Source organism: Abrus precatorius, unplaced genomic scaffold, assembly GCF_003935025.1.
Source record: "Abrus precatorius isolate BTA unplaced genomic scaffold, Abrus_2018 Scaffold10, whole genome shotgun sequence".
Lineage (NCBI taxonomy): Eukaryota > Viridiplantae > Streptophyta > Magnoliopsida > Fabales > Fabaceae > Abrus > Abrus precatorius.
The window spans coordinates 588,640-614,113 of NW_020874292.1; the positions used below are offsets into that span (position 1 = coordinate 588,640).

The 25,474-nt window shown below is 28.4% G+C and overlaps 5 protein-coding genes and 1 pseudogene across 6 annotated transcripts in view; 1 reads left to right on the forward strand and 5 right to left on the reverse strand.

Moving 5' to 3' along the window:
* The window catches only part of LOC113870731 (sm-like protein LSM7), a 20,976-nt gene extending 16,626 nt beyond the window's left edge, over window positions 1-4,350 (reverse strand). For both annotated transcript variants that reach the window (XR_003505691.1, XM_027507174.1), the window contains exons 1-5: window positions 4,213-4,350; window positions 4,017-4,092; window positions 3,835-3,916; window positions 3,076-3,147; window positions 1,755-1,807 (exon numbers count right to left, since the gene is read on the reverse strand). Coding sequence is in view for 1 of the 2 variants with exons in the window: in XM_027507174.1 (XP_027362975.1) it covers window positions 1,755-1,807; window positions 3,076-3,147; window positions 3,835-3,916; window positions 4,017-4,019 (210 nt within the window). In the remaining variant the exon portion in view is untranslated. The remainder of the gene's footprint in view (window positions 1-1,754; window positions 1,808-3,075; window positions 3,148-3,834; window positions 3,917-4,016; window positions 4,093-4,212) is intronic.
* On the forward strand, window positions 4,231-7,864 carry LOC113866570 (annotated as a pseudogene).
* Window positions 7,865-8,510: 646 nt separating this feature from the next.
* On the reverse strand, window positions 8,511-10,056 carry LOC113853238 (ras-related protein RABA4d-like). Its single transcript, XM_027483754.1, has 2 exons — window positions 9,830-10,056; window positions 8,511-9,262 (listed from the first exon to the last, which is right to left on the reverse strand). Exons 1-2 carry the CDS (start codon window positions 10,054-10,056, stop codon window positions 8,803-8,805), a joined length of 687 nt encoding a protein of 228 aa, XP_027339555.1. The 3' UTR covers window positions 8,511-8,802.
* Window positions 10,057-11,520: 1,464 nt separating this feature from the next.
* On the reverse strand, window positions 11,521-13,662 carry LOC113866591 (probable pectinesterase 29). The gene is made up of 5 exons (XM_027501413.1): window positions 13,451-13,662; window positions 13,026-13,227; window positions 12,377-12,589; window positions 11,802-12,055; window positions 11,521-11,692 (listed from the first exon to the last, which is right to left on the reverse strand). The coding sequence occupies exons 1-5, from the start codon at window positions 13,660-13,662 to the stop codon at window positions 11,521-11,523; spliced, it is 1,053 nt and encodes a 350-aa protein (XP_027357214.1).
* A 2,579-nt stretch (window positions 13,663-16,241) lies between these two features.
* On the reverse strand, window positions 16,242-20,507 carry LOC113866618 (probable pectinesterase 29). Its single transcript, XM_027501438.1, has 5 exons — window positions 20,400-20,507; window positions 17,240-17,379; window positions 16,983-17,136; window positions 16,580-16,792; window positions 16,242-16,496 (listed from the first exon to the last, which is right to left on the reverse strand). Exons 1-5 carry the CDS (start codon window positions 20,505-20,507, stop codon window positions 16,242-16,244), a joined length of 870 nt encoding a protein of 289 aa, XP_027357239.1.
* A 1,079-nt stretch (window positions 20,508-21,586) lies between these two features.
* On the reverse strand, window positions 21,587-23,579 carry LOC113866719 (probable pectinesterase 29). Its single transcript, XM_027501529.1, has 6 exons — window positions 23,561-23,579; window positions 23,154-23,292; window positions 22,879-23,032; window positions 22,476-22,688; window positions 22,036-22,286; window positions 21,587-21,758 (listed from the first exon to the last, which is right to left on the reverse strand). Exons 1-6 carry the CDS (start codon window positions 23,577-23,579, stop codon window positions 21,587-21,589), a joined length of 948 nt encoding a protein of 315 aa, XP_027357330.1.
* Between the last annotated feature and the right edge of the window lie 1,895 nt (window positions 23,580-25,474).

Genomic DNA, 25,474 nt, shown 5'->3' on the forward strand with positions numbered 1-25,474 from the left:
CAAATAAATAAAAATCATCCGTAAGTATTTTATATATAATAATACTTTTCTATAACTCTGCCTATGGCCTAATACTCAATCACAAACTCGAACAAAGGAAGAGGGTTGTGTTATGCCTTTGGCAGCTATCAATCACAATGCTATTATGAGTATAGTGTCAAATGAGCAAAAGTCGTTACATCAGCACTTGGATGTAGATTTGAGTAAGAGTTCTCACATTTGGCTGGACGAATGTGGGTAAAGAAGTTAGTTCAAGAATGATAATTTGGTTTTTGACCAAGTTTAATGATATTGTGTAATCCATAAAGTTGACTTCACGTAATGGGATAAGACTTGGTAGTTGTATATTGTTGTTATAATACTTTTCTATCTACTTTCTTAAAAAATATATAGCCTCTATTGTAAACCTTTTTAACATAAAATCAAATTGATTTTCTGTAAATCTATGTTCTTTTCTTAATCTATGTTTAATCACCTTTTTTTGTAACTATAATATTTTATTTCTTTGTAATTTGCATAATTCTGAATATTGTCTTTATTCTTGTATATAGGTACCAAAATGTAGTTCCTCCACTCATCAGACATATTCTTATATCTCAATTTCATTATAGAGCTTAGCAAGCTAACAAATGCCTTGTTCTAGCATTAATAGGATCCTAACTATGCAACAAGATAAACTTCCATATTTGAGGACATGAATGTGACAAACCAATATACCCAAGCCCCTTTTTTAATCACTAATCAACATGTGGCAAAGTATCTCTCTGCCAAAGATCGGTCATTCAAATTACAAATCAATTTAATCTTCTAACTCAACATTTGCTTTTCTTCCCAATAAAGTTTGGCAAATCCTTTCCCCTCTTCATCTATACATTTGAATTAACTTATGACAAGCAAGCTTGTTGAGTTAGACAAACAAAACATTTGCAAGACAAGTTGGGTCAACCCTTTCCATATATTCTATCAACAAGTAATCGACATAGTAGTCAATCTCCAATAACAGCCAAGTGCGACTAACCCCAAAAATGTTAATAGTAGATAGCAGGATGACTATTTGTGAAGACAATCAAAACAAAGAAAGAACATAGATCAAAGAGTGATCAGTCACCAGAAAAAGCTCTAACGTAGATGATCTCGCCAAAACACGTCTCACTATCATTAGAAAAAGTCTACATCTTGTCAGAAATATCTTGGATTTCGTTGAAAATGAAAAAGACAACTGGAAAACATCTCTGGTCACATCAAAGATAAGTTGGGTTTTGCAAAAGATGAAAAATGGTGACTCACAGCAGAAAGTGACATCGAAGATAGAAGACAAAGCAAGAGAACAAGTGATGGAGATAGGGTTCCATCTCAACTTGCAAAGATAGAAGAGAAGCATAGAGCATTGCGATGTAAAAGGAGGCCGAAATCTCAAGATTTGCCCCCTTAAAAAGCATTCCAACTTCTAGAAAGGGGCGGCAAATTTTCCCTTTTGCCCTTATTTAATATAGCAGCTGCAATTTTCACCTTTCACGGCCACGAATCATGGCGCAACAGCCAATACACAGAACTGCAACACTGGCCCCAGAATCGTAGGAAGGAGCCGCTCCGCTCCTACGCAATTGTGCCCATTATGTAATCAATTAAGAAAATGACCTAGCAGCTGTCTAATAAATAGACTAGATAATTATTTATGCAAGTTGTTTCCAGCATGTGATATTCAGGTAGTAATTTATGTTATAGACAATTATATGGGAAAGCAAGAAACCTACAATTAAGCCAAGACTTCTCGTCTGATCGGTAGTTTTCAGTGGATCATCAGGATCTGCAGCGCAAAAGAAAATACCATGAATTTTGATTCTGAATTGAAGATATGTTATTGGCATACAGGAACTGTTAACTCTATTCTTATGTATGAAGGCAGTTTACTAGTTTGAGAAACTAAGGGACTGTTTGCTAGGAGAAATTTACCTGATTTCACTTTTAGTTACAAAAATGTTACCTTGTTTTCATTTTATTTTCAGTTTTAAAATGTTTGAACAGAAAACAATGAAAATCACTTTTTTATTGTTTCCATCTAACTTTTGAAAACAAGAAACTAATAGAAAGGTGGGTATTATTTTTGTAATTAAAAGTGACTAAACAACCACTACGCACTACTATGTAAACAAAATATAGGTGTACTCTTAAAATAGTTTTTTTGGGGGGGTTATTTTGCCAATTGTCGGGCTACTGCATCAAATGGTCTTTAGATGACTAACAAATAACAAAAAGTGGTCGAACTAATGTTTAAAATGAAAGGCTAAGCTTGTATGAAAATCTGCATAATGCTGTGTGGTGGATTCATGCTGGCAAATTAATCGTGAAATCTAATTACTATTTCTGGTCCATTTGTATGCATGACTAATGGCCATAGAATTATTTGATAAGGAACATTCACATGTCTCCTTTGTCCATGTAAGTTAAGTAACTGACCTTTCAAGCAGGCAATGCTAAAGATGTTAACATTTTACAAATTGCCAAAACACAGAAAAACATGATCAACTCCAATCTCTGAAGAATTAAAGCAGTATGTATTTGGGTAGTGTCAGTTGTAGGAAAATTCTGTTAAAGCATACCACTTTCAATTCATTATTCATTCATTCAGGTGTTCAGTCTCACAAGTTGAGCAGAAGTCCCTTTGGGTATGCTTGAATAAGCTTTGGGGAAAAAATACTTCTATAATATTTCTTTTTTTTTAAAGAAGCTACTCTATTTAACTTCTGCCAAATGGCAATAGCACTAAAATTGCTTTCTGGGGAAGGAGTGGCATTGGCTTTTTCTTTTTCTTTTTTTTTAAAAAAAAAATTATCTAATAATCTTAAATTTTTTAAAATTAAAAGGTGCTTTCCTCCAACTTCTCATTTTAAAAGCACATATGAACTTGCCCCCAACCCTCCATCCTGAAATACTATCTTATTTCAACATGTTGTAGGAAAGGTGAAACATGGACATAATAGAGGATGAAAGCTCGCCAAGGATAAAACACATATATCATTTGAGTCATTAAATGTGCAAACAAGAACAAGGTTTTGGTACTATTTAAGTATTTACCTCTTAGAAACTCAACAGCTTCATCCAGTACAAGGTTTAGTAATTGGTCATATCCTTTCAGAGTTCCTGTCACTGAAATTCAACAAGTTGAAATATGTTAGACCCCCATTACTAAATTCTTTTCTTTAACCTAAAACAAACCATCGAAGAAGGAAAGAAACTACAATGACTGGGAAGACAAGATATCCTCTGAAACAATCACTACGCCTATCAAAACAACACAAAAGATTCAGATTATTGTTTTTAAACTTAAAGGTGCATTTAAAAATACAACTTAATTAGTGCTTATTTAATAAAAATTTTCTTATATTAGGGCTTATCCTATAGAGTTTTAAATAAAAATTTTCTTATATTAGGGCTTATCCTATAGAGTTAACCATAAAACTTCTTCAAATAATTAAAAAAAAAAGAAGAAAAAGACTTTATTTTGATATACTAAACCAAGAAGCTTATCCATAAGCTCTCTATAAGCTTTTCCAAATGCTCGCTTAAACTCTCTTATAAAGCTGCAAAACATAAACGATTATTTCTTCAAAATAGGCTAAACCGAACACCCTCCTAAAATTACATGACAAGAATATAAAATGCAAACCAATACATGAACCCTACAGCATCCAAACAACCCAAAAGACCACACATATATCAACAAACTCAAAAGTCATAAAAGAATTTCCTAACAAACTTCTGGATAAAATCTTGCTAACCAAAGCAATGACCGAAACGCAACGTTTAACGCGAAGATGAGAATGGGTCACTGACCTTGTCTGCCACCGGTAAGCTTGACTTGAACCCCTTTGTCGACGAACTTTGCCAAATCCAGAACCGTTTCTTTTCTACCCGACTGGTTACGTGACGAAACCAAGAAAAGTTAATTTATGCACGTGACGTGCCTTTGCAGAAGTGGCATATTCGTGTTGAAAGATGCAGAGAAAGAAACTCACCATGTCTCTGTACCTGTAGAACTTGCGCCGGTGAGCTAATGAGCTCAAAATGAAGTTACCCAACTTTAGTGGGGAGCTTCAAAATTCAAAAATTAAAACAAAAAAAAAATCAATTTAAATTGGTGGATCAACCCGCTTAATTTCATTTAAATAAAAACAAAAAGGAGGTTGAATGTAATTGCATTTTGGATCTTACTGAAGAAATGAGTAAACGATGGTAGATGGATGGAGGGATGAAGCAAACAACGACGGTGCACTACTCTGGCTATCGCCACCGCACCACTCTTCTGAATTGACACGACACGAGATAGTGAATAGGGTTCGTAATTTCCTATCTGTTTCTTTTTTTTTTTTTTTTAAGACAAATAATATATATATATATATATATAATTTTATTAAAAAATTAATTTTAAAGAAAATTTTAAAAATATTATGAAAAAATAAAATTTTAAACAATAAATTTAAAATATTAATAATAAATGATACGAATAATATAAACAATGTTGATTATAAAATAATTAAAATATGTGTATAAATTAATTTTTACTTTATGATTTACATGTTAATATAATTTTATGTAAAAAAAATTATTTGTGAAAAATAAAAATTGTTTATGTCATGTATAACTATACTTTAATATAAATACAAACAATTATTACTTTAATTTAGATATATATAATTCTTACATCATTTATTATTATTATATAATATAAATATATAATCTTTTAATTTAAATTTTAATTAATTTTTAAAAAATTCTTTATTCTCATAACAATCATATAATAGTTAAATGTATTAACCTGATTTAATAATATAAAAAGATTAAATAACTTTTTATTATTAATAATTTTATATGCTAATTTTATAAATTAAATATTTATATTTGATATAAATATCTCTTTTTAATTATATAAATATTTAAATATTTGTATTAATTTTTCAGTCTCATTATTTTGAATAAAAAATATTTTTAAAAATATAATTATAATTTAAAAAATATAATGGCATTAATCAAAATAGAAAAATTTGTCTCAAAAAATAAAACGTGCTCGCATAACAAATTTATCCACTAAGGCTATCTAATTAATAGTTTTGAATAATCCATACAAACCGTTTTCATATATAAAATCAATCTAAAAATTTTAAACTGATTAGACAATAAAAAAAAATGCACTTTTTATACGATTCGGTTTGATTTTGGGTTCTCATGTCCAAAATCAAATCAAACATAAATTTTTTTATTATATTGTTATATAAACATGATCTGATAATATGTTTACATTTTTTTTAAAAAAAAAATTTACTTTGTAATTTATACTTAAGTTATAATTTGATAAAAACTCATTACTAATATAATCTTAAATATTCTTCTTCTTTTTTTAACTTACTATCTCTTAAGAAAAGAAAATCTACCTAACATAAAAATTTGGTCCAAATAAATAAAGAATAATTATAAAAGTAACAATAATAGATAAAAGTTTAAAAAAAAAACTCGGGCCAAGTGTGCAACATTTCAAAAATTTATATTAAATGAAAATAAAAATTATTTAATTATATTTTTATTATTATTCAATTTTTATAATATTTGATTCAAGCAACTTAAACAGTTATAATTTAATTATTAAATCATTACAAATCTTATTTTATATTAAATTATAAACGATGTAAAAATGCTTTTGACTAATATATATATAATTTGGATTCATTTTCATATGTAATATCTAACTTATAATAACTTAAAATATACAATACTTGTGGAGGCTTAGTTTTTTATATCAAAGGTTAGTTGTTAAGTAGATTTAACAATAAAATCAGTTCTTGCTCTCTCATAGAAGCTGAATTATGGAGTATCTATTATGAGACTAAGTTAGTCTTAAAATCGAAAGTGGTTATAAACAGATTGTTTGACTCATTCAAAATTTTCAACTTCACTCCCATCCTTTGAACAAGGTGATTAAAGAAATTAGGAGTTTGTTAAGAAATATTAAGTACATTAGGTAAGAGTATATTTGCTGGGAAGCTAACCATTATGCCGATAGTCTAACCAAACTAGGCATAGAAGAATCTCTTTGCACGTGGCTCCTACAATATACAATGCTCATAGCTCATAGATATATACAGTTATCGGAATCTTTTACCAAGAAATAATTAATTAATCGAAGTTCGATACAACTAATTAGATCATTTCATGTACCATATATAGGACTAATGTTAAACAAAAATTTGAATAATATAAATAAGTTAATGTTTGATCATGATTTTTTTTATGTAAAAATAATGATGATGCTTTCTGAAGCCAGGGAGTAAAATCCATACGCGACAACTTCATGCCTGAAATGGCAGCTAGGAAAGAAAATTTATTCACCATTCTATTCCAATACGTAACTCTCAACTAGAACTGAAAAATCACCAACATTGAAACGAGAGCCCCCAGTTAAGGATCATCCATTTGATCATCTACCTCTTCCTAACCAAAAGACTTTAGCCAAGAGAACAATCAAAGTTATTATTTAAGCCAAACGGGAAAATCTATGGTATGCATGTGTTAGGGGCCTCACAAGTTAGGTGAACTTTGAACATGCTTTTTGTCTTAGTTTCAAGTTAGAGGACTTAGTCACATTTTCTTTGATTTTAGTTAAGAAAATTCCGGACAGTTTAGCACCTGAAAAATAAAACATTGGCAATCTGTTGATTCTTTCAAATGTGAAAGGTTAAAGTTGTCGTAATATGAAGCAAATAACTTCACCTTGTTCACATTTTATAAGGATTGTGTTTGATGAAGCTGCTAACTTCCCTCACTTATAAGTATCGCCTAGTTCATGCAAGTCATAAACTATGACAAAATCTAAATTTAACAAATCAGAAACCTCAAACGGACACTTCTTATGGCATTGAAACAGCCTTCGCTTCTTGTCATGCTCTTCACATTAGGTAATGGTAATTACACATTCTCTTCAAAAGTGTTTGGTTTCACATTTGAATAGCCATGTATCTATGTTTAATTCAATGCTACTAGTTGTAGCTTCTGTGTTGAATCTACATTTACAGGTTTTTTTTCAACGCAAATCCATAAGCATTTCAATACGAATCCAAACATGCTATTAGTGTCTGGCTTCTAAAACTGTTTATAAACTTATAACATAAAGCTATGGCAATGTATTATGTAGCTCATCAGATTTTTCTTCAATTTTCAGGAGCTGATGCATCTGTTTTTACTTTGCAAAATAAATGTAGGGACACAATATGGCCTAGGATCCTAACAGGAGCAGGAAAACCTCAAATCAATGAAGATGGGGTTGAGCTCAAACCTTGTGGGGCCATAAAAATTACTGCACCGAAAGGGTGGTCTTGCCACATCTAGGGGTGGCATGGATGCAAATTTGATAGCTCCAGTAGTGGCACAGGAGACTGGAGGCAAACTTAAATGTGGTGGAGTTGGAGGTGCGCCGCCAGCTTCAGTAGCAGAGTTTACACTAGACAGCCTGGAGGGAGATTTTTATGATGTTAGCCTTGTTGATGGTTACAACATACCGTTATCAATCTTCCCCTCCGGAGGATCTGGGCAGTGTAAGGCAGTTACATGCTGTATGGATTTGAACAGAAACTGTCCCAGTGGATTGGAGTTGAGAAACAAAAGTCACACTGTTGGTTGTAAGAGTGTATGTATGGCTTTGAACAAGCCAGAATATTGTTGTACTGGTGATTTCAATAGTCCAAAGGAGTGTCAGCCAACAAGTTATTCAAAGGTGTTCAAGGCTTCTTGTCCTCAGGCTTATAGCTATGCCTATGATGATGCAACCAGCACTTTCACTTGCCAAGGAGCAGATTACTTAATTAGGTTTTGTTAGAGAGAGCAGGTTACTTTCATCTCTCTGTTTGTCTGTATGTGTTTGTGTGTGTGTGTCTTTTATGAATTGATTTGATCTCTTTCTGCAAGTTTATAGATTTTCCACAGAAATGTCGGATGGCATATACAAGAGTTTATTGTGAGAAGTATAAGGGACATATCCTAACCATTGAAAGCTAGGAAACCCATGAAACCCAAATATATGAACATGAATTCTAGAGGAATGTAAACCCCATTTATCTACAGCAGAGGAACAAAAACACATCTCAATTTTAATATTAATGATGGTAACCTTGTTTTTGTCCCACAAACTCCTTAGAAGTTTCAACTTCTGCGTCACCTGTTTGCATCTAGTAGGTTAAAGGATAAAAATTACCACTATATAGCAATGAGGTTGAACCATAGAAATGTGTTGAGATCCTAAATGGAAATTAAAAATTCACATAAATGAGAATCTGTCGAGAATCTTGAGATCAATCCAGTACGTGATGAAAACACAACACTAAAAATCTAGTGCCTGGAAACAGGGATGACTTCTTTAGCAAGGAAATGCTTCAGACAAATATAACAATCCAGATCTTTAAAACGGATTGTTTATCAGGCTTTTTCAAGAGCATGTTTATTCATAATATTAAACAAAGGCATTTTCCCTGTCATGTATTACTAAGAGAATATGTCCTATTTGCATTCCTGGGAAGCTGCTTTGAGTAATAGTCATCTCAAAGGAGCTGCTTCTAGATACATTGAATAGACTACTCAAATTCATCATATTATATTCCTTCAAAACTATGCCCAACAAGTATCTCCTAAAGGGTAAAGTACAGAAAAATGAGAAAGTAAAAAAATTGAGGGCAAAGTATACATAAAAATCCACAAAAGCACAGGGAGGGAGGAAATAGCCCTTACCCAGACAAAGGTGGGTCTAGGTGAAAAGAAACTTTAAAATATATTGCAACAACTGAATCTCCTTTTAGCATTTTGGCATCCAGGTTCTTGGAATGGGACCTTAATTTTTGTTCCTTCAAGTTCAAGGTTTACTTTATCCCAATTTGATTCCGGTGCATCCACAAGGATGTGCTTCTTACTGACAGTTCTATATACTTGCGAGAGAAGACCAAGGAAAGCTGATTCCACATTGCTGGAGTCAAGTGCTGAAGTCTCAATGAAGAAAAGATCCTCCTGCTGCGCGAAGTCTCTGGCTACCTCAACAGGCACTGCTCGACTAGAACTCAAGTCAGATTTGTTGCCAACAAGCATGACAATTATATTTTTATCCGCATGTATCCGTAGCTCATCCAACCACTTCTCAACATGGTCAAAGGATTGGCGCTTGGTTATGTCATATGCCAGTAAGGCACCAGTTGCACCCCTATAATACGCAGTTGTAATTGCCTGGTACCTGTGATGAATGCCAACATTGTCACAGGCAAATGAAATAGACATGCATTTGAAGGGCACCTTTGGGAACCAAATCAACAACATCATAGATAAGTAACCAATATAACCCAGAATCAAGAACAATTGGCAAACAACTTAAAATCCATCACACACTTTCCCAATTCTGTAGGCTCACAATTCATTACTAGCATCTTTTGGCTTGATTACATTCAGAAACTATACTGGTTTTTGTTTCTCAAAAGATCAGATCTTAACTTCTAGTTCTCAGATCTTAGGGTATTCTTAGTGCCTGTTTGGTTTACAATTGAAAAATCAATTCTTACACTTTTCAACAACAACAAAAAAAACACGTTCGGGTAAAAATCTACGGTTAAAAATTTTGGCATAAATCCCAATTACGTCCAACAGTTCAAAACTAATTCTATCAAAATCAATTCAACTTGACTTTAAAACAAAGGAGCCCTTAATTAGTATCATAGAAAAACGACAATTTAGCTCAATATAACAAAGATACGCCCAATGAGAGAAAAAAATTTTAAAATAAATGTATAGGAGAAAAAAATTGGACCTTTCTTGACCAGCAGTGTCCCAAATCTGAGCCTTGACTAGTTTGTGATCCATGACCACGGTCTTGGTGAGAAACTCAACCCCAATTGTGGGCTTTGATTTCATGTAGAACTCGTTCTTCACAAACCGATTCAAAAGCTGAGACTTTCCAACACCAGAGTCCCCAATCATGACAATCTTGAACATGTAGTCAATACCCTCATCCGAATCACTCTGCCATTGAGCCATTCTCCCTCAAAGGTTTTCAAATACCCTTTTGGAAGCTCAACGCAGCAAGGTTAACCCAACTTGGATTCCCACTGTTTTCTGAACAAAAATGTGGTATTTTTTCTGTCAGTTTCTGTGAGCACACGCTTTGCGTGCCCCATGTAAAAGCATTTTATAGAAGAGTGAAAAGGGGTCGTTGAAGAGTCATTTTGGTAAGTAAGGGAATGAAAAACGCAAAAAATGGCATGTCAATGTGTTCCTTTCATGTCTGAATCACGCTTCCCTATTTTATGTGACAGTGGTTGCTACTGAAAGCGTTCTCTTTGTGAAAGCAGAGGAAACAAGTTTGCAGTTAGGAATTTGGAAAGTAACTTGGGACACACGACAAGAATGGAAGATTTCGATATTGACTCTTTTTTAACAGAAAAAAAAAAAAAAAAAAACTAGACGTGAAATCTAAAATTGGTACACCGTATCATATAAAAGGTAATAAACTGAAATACTTTGTCAAACGTATTTTAATTTAAAATTAAATTTTGTATGTGTAATTGTATTAAAACTTATAAATTAATAATATTTTGATTGATATATTATATTATATGCTCTAAAAAATGTATTGAATTAAAAAATAATAATTTTAGTGAATTAGAAAATAAAAATATTGATATACAGAAGAAAATCATTTTACTAAAAATTAACAAAATTTTTTAAAATGCTTTGGATAAACATTAAACAATTTATTTGTACACTTATTTAATAAATTTTTATCACATGAAGCCTATGATAGTGTCATGATCATGAAACTAATTGAAATAAACTTTAAAAATTTAAGGGAGTCATAAATTATTTTTACAATCATTGTTTTTAATGTCACTTTAATGAATTAATTTTACTAACAATTAAAAACTTATTAAACAAAATTAATGATATTAATTTATTAAATAATTTTACATTATAAAATATTTAAAAGATATTTTTTAATAAAATTGTAACAATTTTAATAAAATAACTTTTCCCTAGAAGGACTAATATTAAAATTTGTTTTAGGCCTAATAACACGTTGGACTGACCTGCCTTGGACTTCTAAGAATAGAAAACTATTTAATAGTGTTGGTCTAATAATGCTGCATGAAATGTAAAATTTAAAGAGCATTGTTTTTCTTTAACTTATTTTGAGATAATTACAAGCGTTCCCATGAGTAATATGGAACAACGATCAAATTTGACAGATTGTTTTTTTGCCATATTATTTTGAAAAATCTTCATACATAGTGTGTCGAAAATATTTTCATCTTTCCATAAATTTTTTTTTCCTTAACTCAAAGTTGTAAGCAATAAATTGTAAAAAAAAGAGAGAGACAGTGACTTTGTAAATTGTCCTACTGCACAAGATTTCATATGAATAATAGATAATACATTTGCAAAGAATATCATAAGCTTATATATAAGTGCAAGGCGTTGTCATAGCCAATGTATAATAGCCATTCAAATGAAAATTGATTTAGGTAATTTTGCAATCCACCCTTCTTTATCAATAAAAGTAATATTCAAGAATTGAAGAAGCTCAGATTCACTTAAGTGCTTTATCCATCTCACACGCTTTGTTTGATCTGCTCCTGGTCCTTTGTTTCCCAATTCCACAAAGGTGATGGTTTTTCTGCAGTAAAATACATCAGAGCACAGTTTTAAAGTGAAAAGAGTGTACTAATTATAATTATATTGATCTAAAACAACCAAGACTGAAAAATCAAAGATGAAGATCTTACTCATGGCCAAGGAAGGTTCGAGCATTCCAACCAATGGGTAGAACCACATCTGATAGGAATGAATTGGCTATAATTACTCTTGCATATGCTCTCAAGGATCTTCCAAGCAGAGCTTTCCCTCCTGTGGTCCCTGTTATGTTACAGTTTTTGAACACAAACCCACTTGGATCATTTGGAGAATCCCTTTCTTGTGCTGTGATAATCCCATTCCATTTGGGACCATTTTTTCCCATCGAAAAGTTTATTATACTTTCCTGTATATTCACAACCAAATATATTACTACTTCTGCACAATATCCTTTTGTATTTCTTTCTCTTGCACTAATTAATTGTTAAGACATTATTTAAAGACACACATCAATTAATTTTTGTGATTGAAATTTTAAAAAGATAATATATTGTTAATTATTATTGAGCAATGACAATTAAAATAAAACAAAACTAATAAACATCAATCAGAACAGAATGAAAAGAATAATTATTTTAAAAGTAAGTTCATTAAACTAAACATACATTTTTAAGAAAATTAGGTAATTTCATTTAAAGAATATAAAACACAACTAATTTTATTATACCTCAAAGATTGATTGACCATTTCCAAATATGAAATCGATTCCACCTTGAATGTAGCAGCCATGGTAGTAATGGCGGCCATAGCAATCCCATAAGGTGTCTTGAACCCCTAAAAATGCACAATGAAAGAAGGCACATTTATCTGCATTGATCTGAGCTGCCACGGCTTGTGTGATATTGCTTTCATCCAATGTTATAGGATGGTTGAGTGTATTCTAAGAAAATAGTGTATTCTTATTAATTAATTAATAATAATAACAATAATAACAATAATAATAATAATAATGCTAAAAACAAATATGACTCATTTTAAGTTTTTAGTATTTGAAAAATCCATAATCTTTATTTAGTTTTTTTTTTACTTTTTATTTTTTAAATGGATCTTTGTGAAATATATTTAATGTAAAATATCCATTCTATTTTTTTTATTTGATCCCTTTAAATATCACAAATATTTTATTTGGTTCCCCCATTACTAGAATTAAATGAAAATTTCATAACATTGATGATGATTAAATGAAAGTTTTTCACTATTTAAAATGATAAAAAAAATCGAAATAATTAAGGAGATTAAATAAAAGATAAGTATGAAAAAATATTTAGTAAAAAGTATATTAATCAAGCCAATAAAAATCTTGAAAGTAATGGTACCGTGAAAGTAATGCCCTTTGCAATGGTGTTATTTGCTTCTGTACAAAAAGTAGCATTAAGATGATCATTCCATTCAATATGTGTGTGCAAGCTACCAGCTCCTTCAAGATAGATGCAAGGTTTGTTCATGGGAATTAACACTTGTTCTCTGTATTGGATATGAACCACACCATTCTTTATTAGACCCTTATATAAATGCAAGCTAAATGTTAAACAATTCAGGTTAGACTTAAGATTTGATTCTTTTAAAATAAATAAACTGTGCTTTTAGAAATAAAGTATGCTAATAAAATTGATTAAAAATTAATGATTTCTATTAATCAGCTTTAAAATCTGTTACAAATATATATAATGTTTATTGTAGTATGAACATTTTTTTTTTAATTTAAAGAGTAGAATCCTGAAAAGAAAAGAAAATAGATTACTTGTAAACTCCTGGAGAAATTTGGATGTGAATCCACTGAGAGTTTTGAATAGGAACAGAGTCAATGGCACTTTGAATTGTTCTGAAATTTGCTTCTCCTGACAGACTAACCGTAATGGTCTTCAATGGATCATCACAATTCTGAGATTCAGAGATGCTGCAAGCAAAGAGTAACACTATGAAAATGGTACAAAGCAGCTGTGGGAATTGCATTTTTAATTTTTTTTCTTTTTCGTATGAAAAAATGGTGAAAAGATAAGATCACAATACAATGGTAAGTACTGTCTAAAAAATGTTACAGTTGCTTATATTTATACATAAAATATATTATAAGAAATAAAAACGAACAAATAATGTTAAATAATTAATGGTCTTCAGATACTGTAACAATTATAGTTGTTCTTTCCTTTTACTAAAAAGAAAAAAAAAGTTTTCTGAATGTCACTCGCCCTTATTTTAAACTTATAAAATAATATTTTTACTGCAAACCTTAAATCTTATTCATAAATGTGAAGACATCTTTTATGATATTTTCTTTTGCGATGTGATTTATGACTTTGCCATTGTTATTTATTTATTTTTAAAATGTTTCGATTATAAATTAATTTCAATATTTATTTCTGAATTTGTTTGCATTAAATATTTTTATATTCAATATTTTTATACTTTTAAATTAATTCTTTGTTTGCATTAAATTATAAAAGTTGGGATTGAGTTTAGATTAGATTAAACATGAAAATGTGAAGAAGCTAAAAAACATATTCTATGTATTTGAAAGTTGACAAAACTTTTATGCAAACTATGTTTCTATACAAACTCATTAAGGCATTCTGGTTTGTAAATAGATTCTGGTTTATAACAATTTGAGTTTCCCTTTCATTTTATGAAGCATAGCTGGATTTAATCCATGTTATTCCCAATTTGTCACATCTTTCTTTTGGGAATTTTATCTTTCAAACAAAAATGGGTTGGATTGTATTAATACCAATCTAAGCATGATTTTTTTTAGTATATACTATAATATCCATTATTTATCATAAAATACAATCAATATTATAAGTATCAGAAAATTAATTTTATTATCTATCTATGAGTGTTTTTGTGAGACGAATAAATTAATTTTAATTTATTTGAGTAATTTAAATGTTTATTTAAGCAAAATAAACATGTTTATTAAAAAAACATTTTAGTGCATTTGTATAAAATTATTTTAAAATGTTATTCAATAAACATTTTTCTTTAAAAAATAGACTTTAACTTATTTTATTTTATTTCATTAAAATTATAGTATTTTTATAATTTAAAAAATTTGCTAATTTTATCCTTAATATAATTATTATTTCAAAAATCATTTTTTACCTTCTTTATTTATTTGTCATCTAAACAAATTCTAAAATAGGTATAATAAAATTTCATAATACTTTTAATAAAAATAAGATAATTAAATTTATTTTTTAGTTATTATGACACAACTTTAAATGACTATTTTTTAGACAGAGAAAGATTATTATAGATGTTAAAACTTTTTCAGTATTAATATTTAATACAACAATGTGATGAAAAAATAGTTTTAAAAAGGGATAAAATTTAAAAATTTATTATCGTAAATTTATTATAAAGAGTGATAACTATTAAAAATTGCTTTTATTTTAAGGTAAAATAATTTAATGTGTTCTTGAATGTTATTTTACTCTTTTAAATCAATTAATTACCTTATCAATTATGACAAAATAAAATTAATTGATTTTTTTCTCGCTACTTTTTTTTTTGTGTTTAGTATTAAATTTAAAAGGTAAAATGAAGGGGATATTTTTTTCATACATTTAATAGTATATATTATGTTAATCTATCAATTAGTTTTAATATATTATTTAATAAAAAATTTATCAAATAAGGTAAGATCTAGTATAAAATCCATATATATATATATATATATAAAGATTTAAACAATTTATCTATTAAATAGATTATGTATATCAAATTTTATATAATTTAAATATTTGTAGATATTATATATTTATTTATATTTAAAAATATAATGTATGGGAAAATAAAGTAATGCCATAAAATATTTGATAATTTTATTTTTATAGAAAATTAAAAAATTAATATAAAAAATTCAAATAAATAATTTGATTGATTAATATTGTATTTTATACAAAATTATTAAATAATATAATTATCAATGAATCTAAACTCTTTTCTCTACTTTATTTTAAAGTATAATATTTAATTAAAATATAGACAAATATCAACATTTCAATAAAATAATTATAAATATTCAAATTATACGAAATTTAATATATATAATTATTAAGATAATATTATATAATTTATTAATTACATTAACAATTGTTATATTTATAAAAATTTATTAAATAATATAAATATTCAAATTTACCATCTAATATCAATACACACTTTCGCAAAATATAAAAGCAAAGAGCAAAATGCTTTTATATAAAAAGAGGTTATTCAAACGAAGATCTTTACTGGCAATTTTGCAATCCAGCCTTCTTCATTGATAAAAGAGAGATTCAAGAAATGAGAAAGTGAAGGTCCACTTAAGTGCTTCATCCATGGCACACGCTTAGATTTATTGGCTCCTGCTCCTCTGTTTCCCTCTTCTACAAATGTTATGGTGTCTCTGTAGTTAATTTTCATTTCAAACATAAACATATTAGATAATGTTAATCAAGTAATTACTCAACCAGCTCAACTGATACAAATGATAATTAATTTTAAGTAACAAAAAAAAAAAGAATAATGGGTTAAATATGAAATGGAAAATCTTACTCATGACCAGCAAAGGTTACAGCACTCCAACCCTCAGGTGAAACAACATCTGATAGAAATGAATTGGCTATGATAACTCTGGCATAAGCCTTCAAGGATCTTCCAAGTATAGCCTTTCCTCCTGTGCCAGTTATGTTACAATTTTTAAACACAAACCCACTTGTATCATTTGGTGACTTCCTTTCTTGTGCTGTAAAAACTCCATTTATTTTGACACCAGATTTTCCCATTGAAAAATTTATTGTACTTGCCTACATATTCATAACCAATTCACAACCAAATTAAAAGAAAATCTGTCAAAAAGTTAATAAAAATATATATAATTTTATGGTACCTCAAAGATTGATTGACCACTCCCATATATGAAATCGATTCCACCTTGAATGTAGCAATTATAATAGTAATGTCGTCCATAAGAATCATATAGGGTGTCTTGCACCCCTAGAAATGCACAATTGATGAAAACACATTTATCTGCATGGATCCGAGCTGCCTTGGCTTGTGTGATTCTAGTTTTCTCCATTATTACAGGGTTGTTGTGTGTATTCTAAGAATGTAGAGTACAAAAAGGAACCTTATTTGAGTATAAACAATGTCATAAATGTAACCCTACCTTGATTTTCAATTCATTTTCAACATGGTTTTCAAATATTTTTTATAATTTTAATTCATTTAGCAAGATGGTACGAATAATAATCATATTGTAAATAAATATCAAGAAATTAAAGGGATGATACCGTGAAAGTAATGCCCTTTGCAACAGTGTTATTAGCTTTCACATTCAAAGTAGCATTAAGTGTAAGGGGGTCACCCCATTCAACACTGGTGGATTTTCTACCAGCCCCTTCAAGATAAATGCATGGTTTGTCCATGGGAATTAGGACGTGTTCTCTGGATATTAATGCTTGCAATTTTTAGAGTCTTAAAATGAAAGCAAAATGATGTGTGCCAAAGACAATGCTATATATGAAACAATTGACAATAGACATTTTACTTGTAAACGCCAGGAGCAATCAGAATGTGAATCCACTGAGAGTTTCCAGAAGGGACAGAATCGATGGCACTTTGAATTGTTTTGAAATTTGCCTTCCCTGACTGACTAACAAGAATGGTCTTGGGTGGATTGTCACAATTCTGAGATTCAACACCATTACAAACAAAAATAAGAACTATGAAAATAAAAGAAAATAATTGTGAAAACTTCATTTTGTGTTTTTCTTTGTCAGTGTGTAAATGTTTGAAGGATAAGAACTCAATATGGACAGAAATATTTAAAGAATAAGTCTTACTATTGTCATTTTTTTTAGACAGAAAATGTAATAAATACACAATATAACTTTACCAAAAAAACTGAAAACAATTAATGGGCTTCAAATTATTTACTTTTATTAATTATTTTTTATCCATCAAAAAATCATAAAGACTTTTATTTTCTTGAGTGTCACTCACCCTTATTTTTAATTTATCTGATAAAATTAAATTTAAAGATAGTGTGGATATCATAAACATTTAAATCATATTATTATAATTAATTGAAAAGTGCATAATTTTTTTATTAAAAATAATTAGTAGAACACTTCTCATTATTTCTAATGTATATAAACATAATTTTAACTAAAGATTGAAAGGACATAATTAAAAGTGAAAAACACTCCACCAGCAAACCCATTAAAAAGTTAAAAATATATGTAAATGTGCAATGTTTAAACTTATAATAACATAACTAAAAGATTAACGTGAAACTTGAAAGGAAAATAAAAAAATAAGTGCACTAGTCGATATTGATTAAAAAAATTACTGACGTGGCAATTGTAATAGAGTGAAATTATTAACATGCTAGATTTATCTTTCTTTTGGTTATCAAAATTATCATTCTCTTTTATTGAAATCTTTTTAATAAGGCCTATAAAATTTATTTATTATTTGAATCATGACCTCGATTTCATTATCTTTTGTTAACTACTAATAACTTTATAGCTCTCAATTTATATAAAACTAAATGTCCTTTCACCATATTAGAATGTTGTAAGTTGGAATTAGAATATTTTTTAAATTAGAGTTAGGTGTTTGCAGAGAAGGCAATACTTACTTAATTAAGTAATGTTTTCAACGTTTTAAATTAATTGAGTAATTTTTTATTTATTCATTTAAGTGACTAATTACCTTAATAAAAATATTTATAGATCTTAATATATTTATGATGTAAGATAATTTGATGAGAGAGAAATGAAAAGGCTTTCTGCCTATGTGTATTTAATCATGAATATTACACAATAAGTTATATTTATAATGTAATTATGCTAGCATATTGTAATAAGATAGTTAAAATTACTTTCTTCTAACTAATAGTTTGTGTTTTCTACACTTATGCTTACACAGCCCCCTCGGAAACTCAGAGGGAAAGAAAAATAGGTCTGGGTTTGGATCGAAATTGATGAAATAAAGTACTACTTGTAGTTTTGGTGAGGATATAGTTATTTACTTGAAAGTAGTATAATTGGCAAGTGTATTGAGTATAATAATAAAATAAGACTAACTACTAATTGAAACAATTAAATTATTTTTGAGTTTTTATGTAATATGATGAACTCTAACTTTATAAGATAAGATGAACAAAGATTAAACACTAGGATATTGAATTAATTTTTTTGTAACATAAAGTTTAAATGCTTGTCATGATATATGAATTGGTTAAATTTAGATTTTTTTTTTATTGTAGTTCTTTCTTGATACTTATTATCTCAATTTAACAATTACTACTCAATTGAATGATCTAATTAATTTATACAGTTAAGTTTTAATCCTTCAGTAACTTTACCTTAAATAAAAAATCGTAACACTATAGATATATTTAATTTAGAAAAACATTAGACGCATGAATTGACAATAATCTCACAATTTCTAACTCCTATCTCTAGACAGATTAAGTTGTCTACTTCAATTTTATGATGGTTTTTAATTTTTCAATCATAAAAAATCTCTGAATTTATTCAATTGAATGTCCAATTCAAACAAACATTAAGAAAAAAATCATCAAACACTAAATTTAAATTAAATGAAGGAAATACAATCAAGTTGGAGCCAAAGTAGGTAAAAGCCCCAAATGTGCAATGCCTATCATCATGATAAAATACCCAATACCCAATCTAACTCTAAGAAGAAGGTAAAAAGAGTGAGGAGACTTGTTGCCCTTTGCTGAGAAGAGGATTTGCGATTCAAACACCTTAAAATGCACTTCATTGCTTTCCAATGATATTCCTATATAGACAGTGCATGAATTGGAAGATTTTATTAATATCCTGTTCATGCGTATGTGGATAGCTAAACCAATGTACAATACCTTATATTTTCAAATAAAGGGTTGGTGCATATATGATCTTGTTTGCAATTCCATCATTGCATTAAATTGAAAAAAGATAAGGGACTTGAGGTTTGCATGCAAAAGATTGAGCCAAGAGCATTTAGAAATTCCATAAATGAATACAATATATAATTGTGCACCATTGGTGGAAGGTAAGGGTGATTGTCTTCAAATGTCAAAAAGTGGTGTATTGTATTCTGTGGTTGAAATATCAATGGTAACTGATGAAATTTGGCCATAAAACATGAGTTGCACAGATATTTGTTTTATTGGTAACATAGCAATATTACAACGATTTAAAATGTGTTTGATTATAGATTTAGCTAGACGACCTAGGCATAAAAGCCACAAATCAAAGGTAATATTATGGATATTACACACAATGAAACTGAAAGCATAACGAGGAGAATTATGGTCTTGTTTGTTCCATACATGTTCAAAGGCATACAACCCATTTTTTAAGCGAGCCTTAGAGAAGGATTGTTCTGATCTCCTAATACTTGAGAAGGCAAGAATCAACATAAAACTCAAAGAAGATATCATTTTTCCAGCAAAATTGTGAAACACTTAAAGAAAATTTTAGTGACTCTAGGACATAATGAAAATTATGTAAGATAATAAGAGTAGGAACTGAGTAAGAATGGAATTTAGAACTGCCAATATGCTTGATAGCGTACTAGTGCCATAACTAAAGTGAACCATGTTTGAGCTATTGTATAGGGAAATATATTACAAGTCGGTGATATCGTGGGTTGTGGTTTGATCCAATTAGAATGTGATTTGTGATATCTACCTCTAACGTGGCCATAATTAAATTGGCCTTAAAAGTTATCAAGAGAGGATCAACATCTACTAGCACCATATTGACCTTGATGACCTTCACAAGATTGATCTCTGTCATAGTTCTTGAAGTGGTTTGACTGCACATAGTTGACTTCACTTTGTCAATTTTATGATGTTTCTTAATTTTCTTTTATTGAGCCATTTGAAGAGCTTCAATTTTAGGTATTGAATAAGGATCAAATCTTGAAGAAATTGAGACAACAAAAAGTTCATAGTTATCAGAAAGTCAATGCAATAGTGTTTCTATGTGATCTTGAACAGAAAGGGTAGCACCAATAGTTGATAAGGAATTAATATTTCTTTGAGGGGTGTGTGTCTTGTCTCCATGTAATATTATTTACGAGAGAAAACAGAAAATGTATTATTCCTAATATAATCAGAAATGAATATTATACAATGAGTTAATGTCATATATTTACGGTAAATGATGTCAACCTATGATAACAAACTAACAATTAAAACTACTTTCTAATATGCAATTCTAGTATTTTTTACACATATCCTTACATATGAAGCTAGCACAAAAACATATGTGTTATATCATAATATTCAATTAAATATGTAAAATATGTTAAATTATATATTTTAAATTTAATAAAAATATATTATTACAAAAAAATTAATAAAATATATGATAAAAATATTTTATAATGAGAAAATGTTTATTTATAAATAAATATAAATTGTTAAGCCAAAATAAAAAATCTTACTAATAAGGATAAACTAATCTTCACTAGTAGAATTATTTTTTTCCTACTGTTTTCTTTTGCAAAAAATTAAAAGTCGTTGTTGTATTTTTTTTATTTTTTTTTAATATTAGAGGTATCATTTTACAAAATTTGGCACAGTGTCTTTTGATCCTACCCTGTGTGTATGTGTTTGTGCATTTTAATATATATCCATACACATGTATATACATTAGAAAAAATGTTATTATAAAAGTAACTCTTGTTAAAATTAGTTTGCTTGATACTTATTTATAAATATTAGATTTTATTTTTCTAATTATTGAATTAAAAACTTTTATTGAGTAACTCAAGTTTACAAAAAAATAATTGACTCTTGGTTGAATAACAGATAGTACATCCGCACAGAATATAAAAAACTATGAGTAGAACGCTTTTATACCCCAAACATTCAAATGAAGATCTTTGTTGGCAATTTGGCAATCCACCCTTCTTCATCAATGTAAGTGATATTTAAGAAATGATCAAGTGCTGCTCCTCTTAAGTCCTTTATCCACTGAACACGCTTGGACTTATTTGCTCCTGGTCCTCTATTTCCCTCTTCAACAAACATGATGGTTTCCCTGCAGTTAAGTTCATTTGAAACATGAATGTATAGGATAATTTTAATTAATGACTACTCAACTAGTTCAATTAATACAGAAGATAACTTTAAGTGAAAAAGAAAAAAAAAATTCTTATTTAAGTTGTCCAAATGAATGGAATGGGTATTTTTATAAGATAAAATGTAGTTATAATTATTTATTTATAAAGCAATAGTTGAGTTATAACAATTCTATAATTTGTAACTACATTTTATTTTATAAATCATAATAAAAATTTCATATTAAACTCTCTTACTCATGGCCAACAAAGGAACGAGCATTCCATCCTTCTGGTGAAACTACATCTGATAGGAATGAATTGACTATGATGACTCTCGCATAAGCTGTGAAGGATCTTCCAAGTATAGCCTTTCCTCCTGAGCCAGTTATGTTACAGTTTTTAAACACAAATCCACTTGGATCATCTGGTGATTCCCTTTCTTGTGCTGTAAAAACTCCATTTATTTTGACACCAGAATTTCCCATTGAAAAGTTTATTGTACTTGCCTGCATATTCATGACAAAATAATAACCTAATTACTACTTGTGATGAATATCAACAAAATACATATTTAAAATTTGAAAAATAATTATTTCTAAAAGAAAAGCTTCCAAAAAGTTGATAAAAAAAATACTAATAACAATAAAAAAATTCATTAGAGGAATATGAAATGATTTAATTTAATTTTATTATACCTCAAAGATTGATTGACCACTCCCATATATGAAATCGATTCCACCTTGAATGTAGCAATTATGATAGTAATGCCGTCCATAAGAATCGTATAGGGTGTCTTGCACTCCTAGAAATGCACAATCCAAGAAAGCACATTTATCTGCATGGATCCGAGCTGCCTTGGCTTGTGTGATTCTAGTTTTCTCCATTATTACAGGGTTGTTGTGTGTATTCTACGAATATAGAGTACAAAAAGTAACCTTATTTGAGTATAAACAATGTCATAAATGTAACCCTACCTTGATTTTCAATTCATTTTCAACATGGTTTTCAAATATTTTTTATAATTTTATTTCATTTAGCAAGATGGTACGAATAATAATCATATTGTAAATAAATATCAAGAAATTAAAGGGATGATACCGTGAAAGTAATGCCCTTTGCAACAGTGTTATTAGCTTTCACATTCAAAGTAGCATTACGTGTAAGGGGGTCACCCCATTCAACACTGGTGGATTTTCTACCAGCCCTTTCAAGATAAATGCATGGTTTGTCCATGGGAATTAGGATGTGTTCTCTGCATTGCATGAACCACATATTGATGTTTAAGTTTATAGACTCTTGAATAAAAGCAAACCAATTTTTGGTAAAAATAATGATAGCTACATATGAAACAATTGATAATAGACAAGAATTACTTGTAAACACCAGGAGTAATTCGAATGTGAATCCACTGAGAGTTTCCCGAAGGGACAGAATCAATGGCACTTTGAATTGTTTTGAACTCTGTCTTCCTTGTCTGACTAACAGTAATTGTTTTGGTGGATTGCCACAATTCTGAGATTCACAAACATTACTAGCAAAGCCAAGCACTATGATAATGAAAGAAAATAATTGTAAGAATTGCATTTTGTGTTTTTCTTTACCAGTATGCCAATGGTAGGATGATAAGATATCAACCTCGCTTGAAATTTGTAATGAAAAAGTCTTACTACTAATACAATTATTTTTAGAAAAAAATTTAATTTCAATATAATATTACCAAAATAAAAATAAAAATAATTAATGGGCTTAAAATATATGGCATGCAATTATGTGTTTTTACCTTTTACGTTTCTCTTCATGTAAATAAATAAAGACTTTTCCTTTTCAAGTTTACTAGATTTAAATCTGCACATCGTGTGGATAACATCAAAACTATAAATAATAATTTTTCTCAAATAATTGATTTGGAAACATAAGAAGATTTTGAGAGAAAAAATGAACTCTTAGTATTAAAAAATAATAATTCAAGCAGAAATTAATGAGGAAAAATCTTCATGTGAAATGAAAAGTTGAAAACAATTAATACTTAGAAATATTTTAAAATAGAAAAAATTAAATAATGGCAAAGTCATAAGCCATAAGAGAATGAAAAATAATAATTAAAGAAGTCATCATGTTAAAGAGTGAGATCGTAAATTTATTAGCTGATTTTAAACAAGAAAAAATTGAAATTATTAAATTTGCAAATAATATCCTTTATTAGAAAGTTAGAATGAAAATCCATATAATTTAAAATATTTCTTTTTCAGTATGTAATTATAAATTTGTTTAAGTGTGTTAAATTTACATGGAAATTATTCTTTTTTTATTTTAAGATTAACTATCTGAATATATTTTCAATAATTTAAGAATTCTTTTGTTCAAGTAAATGTAATATTTGAATTATTAAAATAAAAATCTTCAACTTAATTTAAAGCATTAATTGAAATATTAAATTATATTATATTAATTATTTTATCTAAATTATACGTAACTTTCATTTAAAATAATCTTGTTCTAACTAAAAAATAAAATTCACAAGATTTGAAGTCGAAATCTTATGTTAAAAAAATTAAGCATTTGAACTGGATTGAGTTTTGTTTTGTTTTTTTTTTAAGATATTTCAATGTTTTGACAATGGATTGCGTGTTTTTTTCTTTAAGGATTACAATTTTCTTTCTTGTTATATTTGTATCTGTAATATGAAATTTCTTATATAAAATTAGAGGTGACAAAATTTATTAAACCCAATTTATTGATAAAAAATTTTCATTTTTTAAAATTCATTGCTTCATTTGCCTTTATTCTTTAATCATTTTTTTTTTGTTTACATCATTCTTAACTTTTCATATTATAAATTTTTAAATATTATGTTTGTTTAATAATTTTTATTATTATATATTTTCGTATTCAGTAACTTTACTTTATCAGTAAAAAATAAAAATAGATATAGAAATTAAATTTAAAAGTTTCAAAATATGAAAATTCAGTAATAATAAAAAGTGAAAAAAAAATAATTACTAAGAACATGTTTGATTTCAGTTTTAAAAATAGTTTTTTATTTTTAAAAATAAATTTTAGTACAAATTTGTATTAAAATTTAATTTAAAAATAAAATACTGTTTTCGAAAAAGTAATCAAACAAACCCTAATTTTTTTCAAAATAGATAAAGGTTGAAAGATTATTAACTCTCAATCGATATAGTACATTTTATGAGTTTAATTTTGGTACGCTGTCAATTTAAAATTTTTCACAATATCAATAAATGAGAAAATGTTGTGAATATGATTTTTATATCAGACATCTATATTATAAATGAGAATAGAACTATTCTCTTTGATAGTAAGCTGGCTTTCGTTTTCGTGTCTCTCTAAAATTATATATATAATAAAATTATATATAATTATTTTAAAAAACTTATAAAATTTTATTCTTTAATTATTAAAATAGAGATTTATTTTAAAATAAAATAGTTATGCATTTGACATGCTACCAGCTAGTTATTACATAATTCAATAATTTTTGCAGATCTGGAAATGCATGATTGAATAAAATAAATTTTACACTTGCTGTATATATAAATTAAATTCATATTTTATCACATATATTTACGTTAAATAGAGAAAAATAAAGGATACATACAAGGTGGGAGCACTGGGCCCGAAGCCATGGCTACTAGGAAGGTTGATGGCACATTAGTGAGAGCTGTGAGAG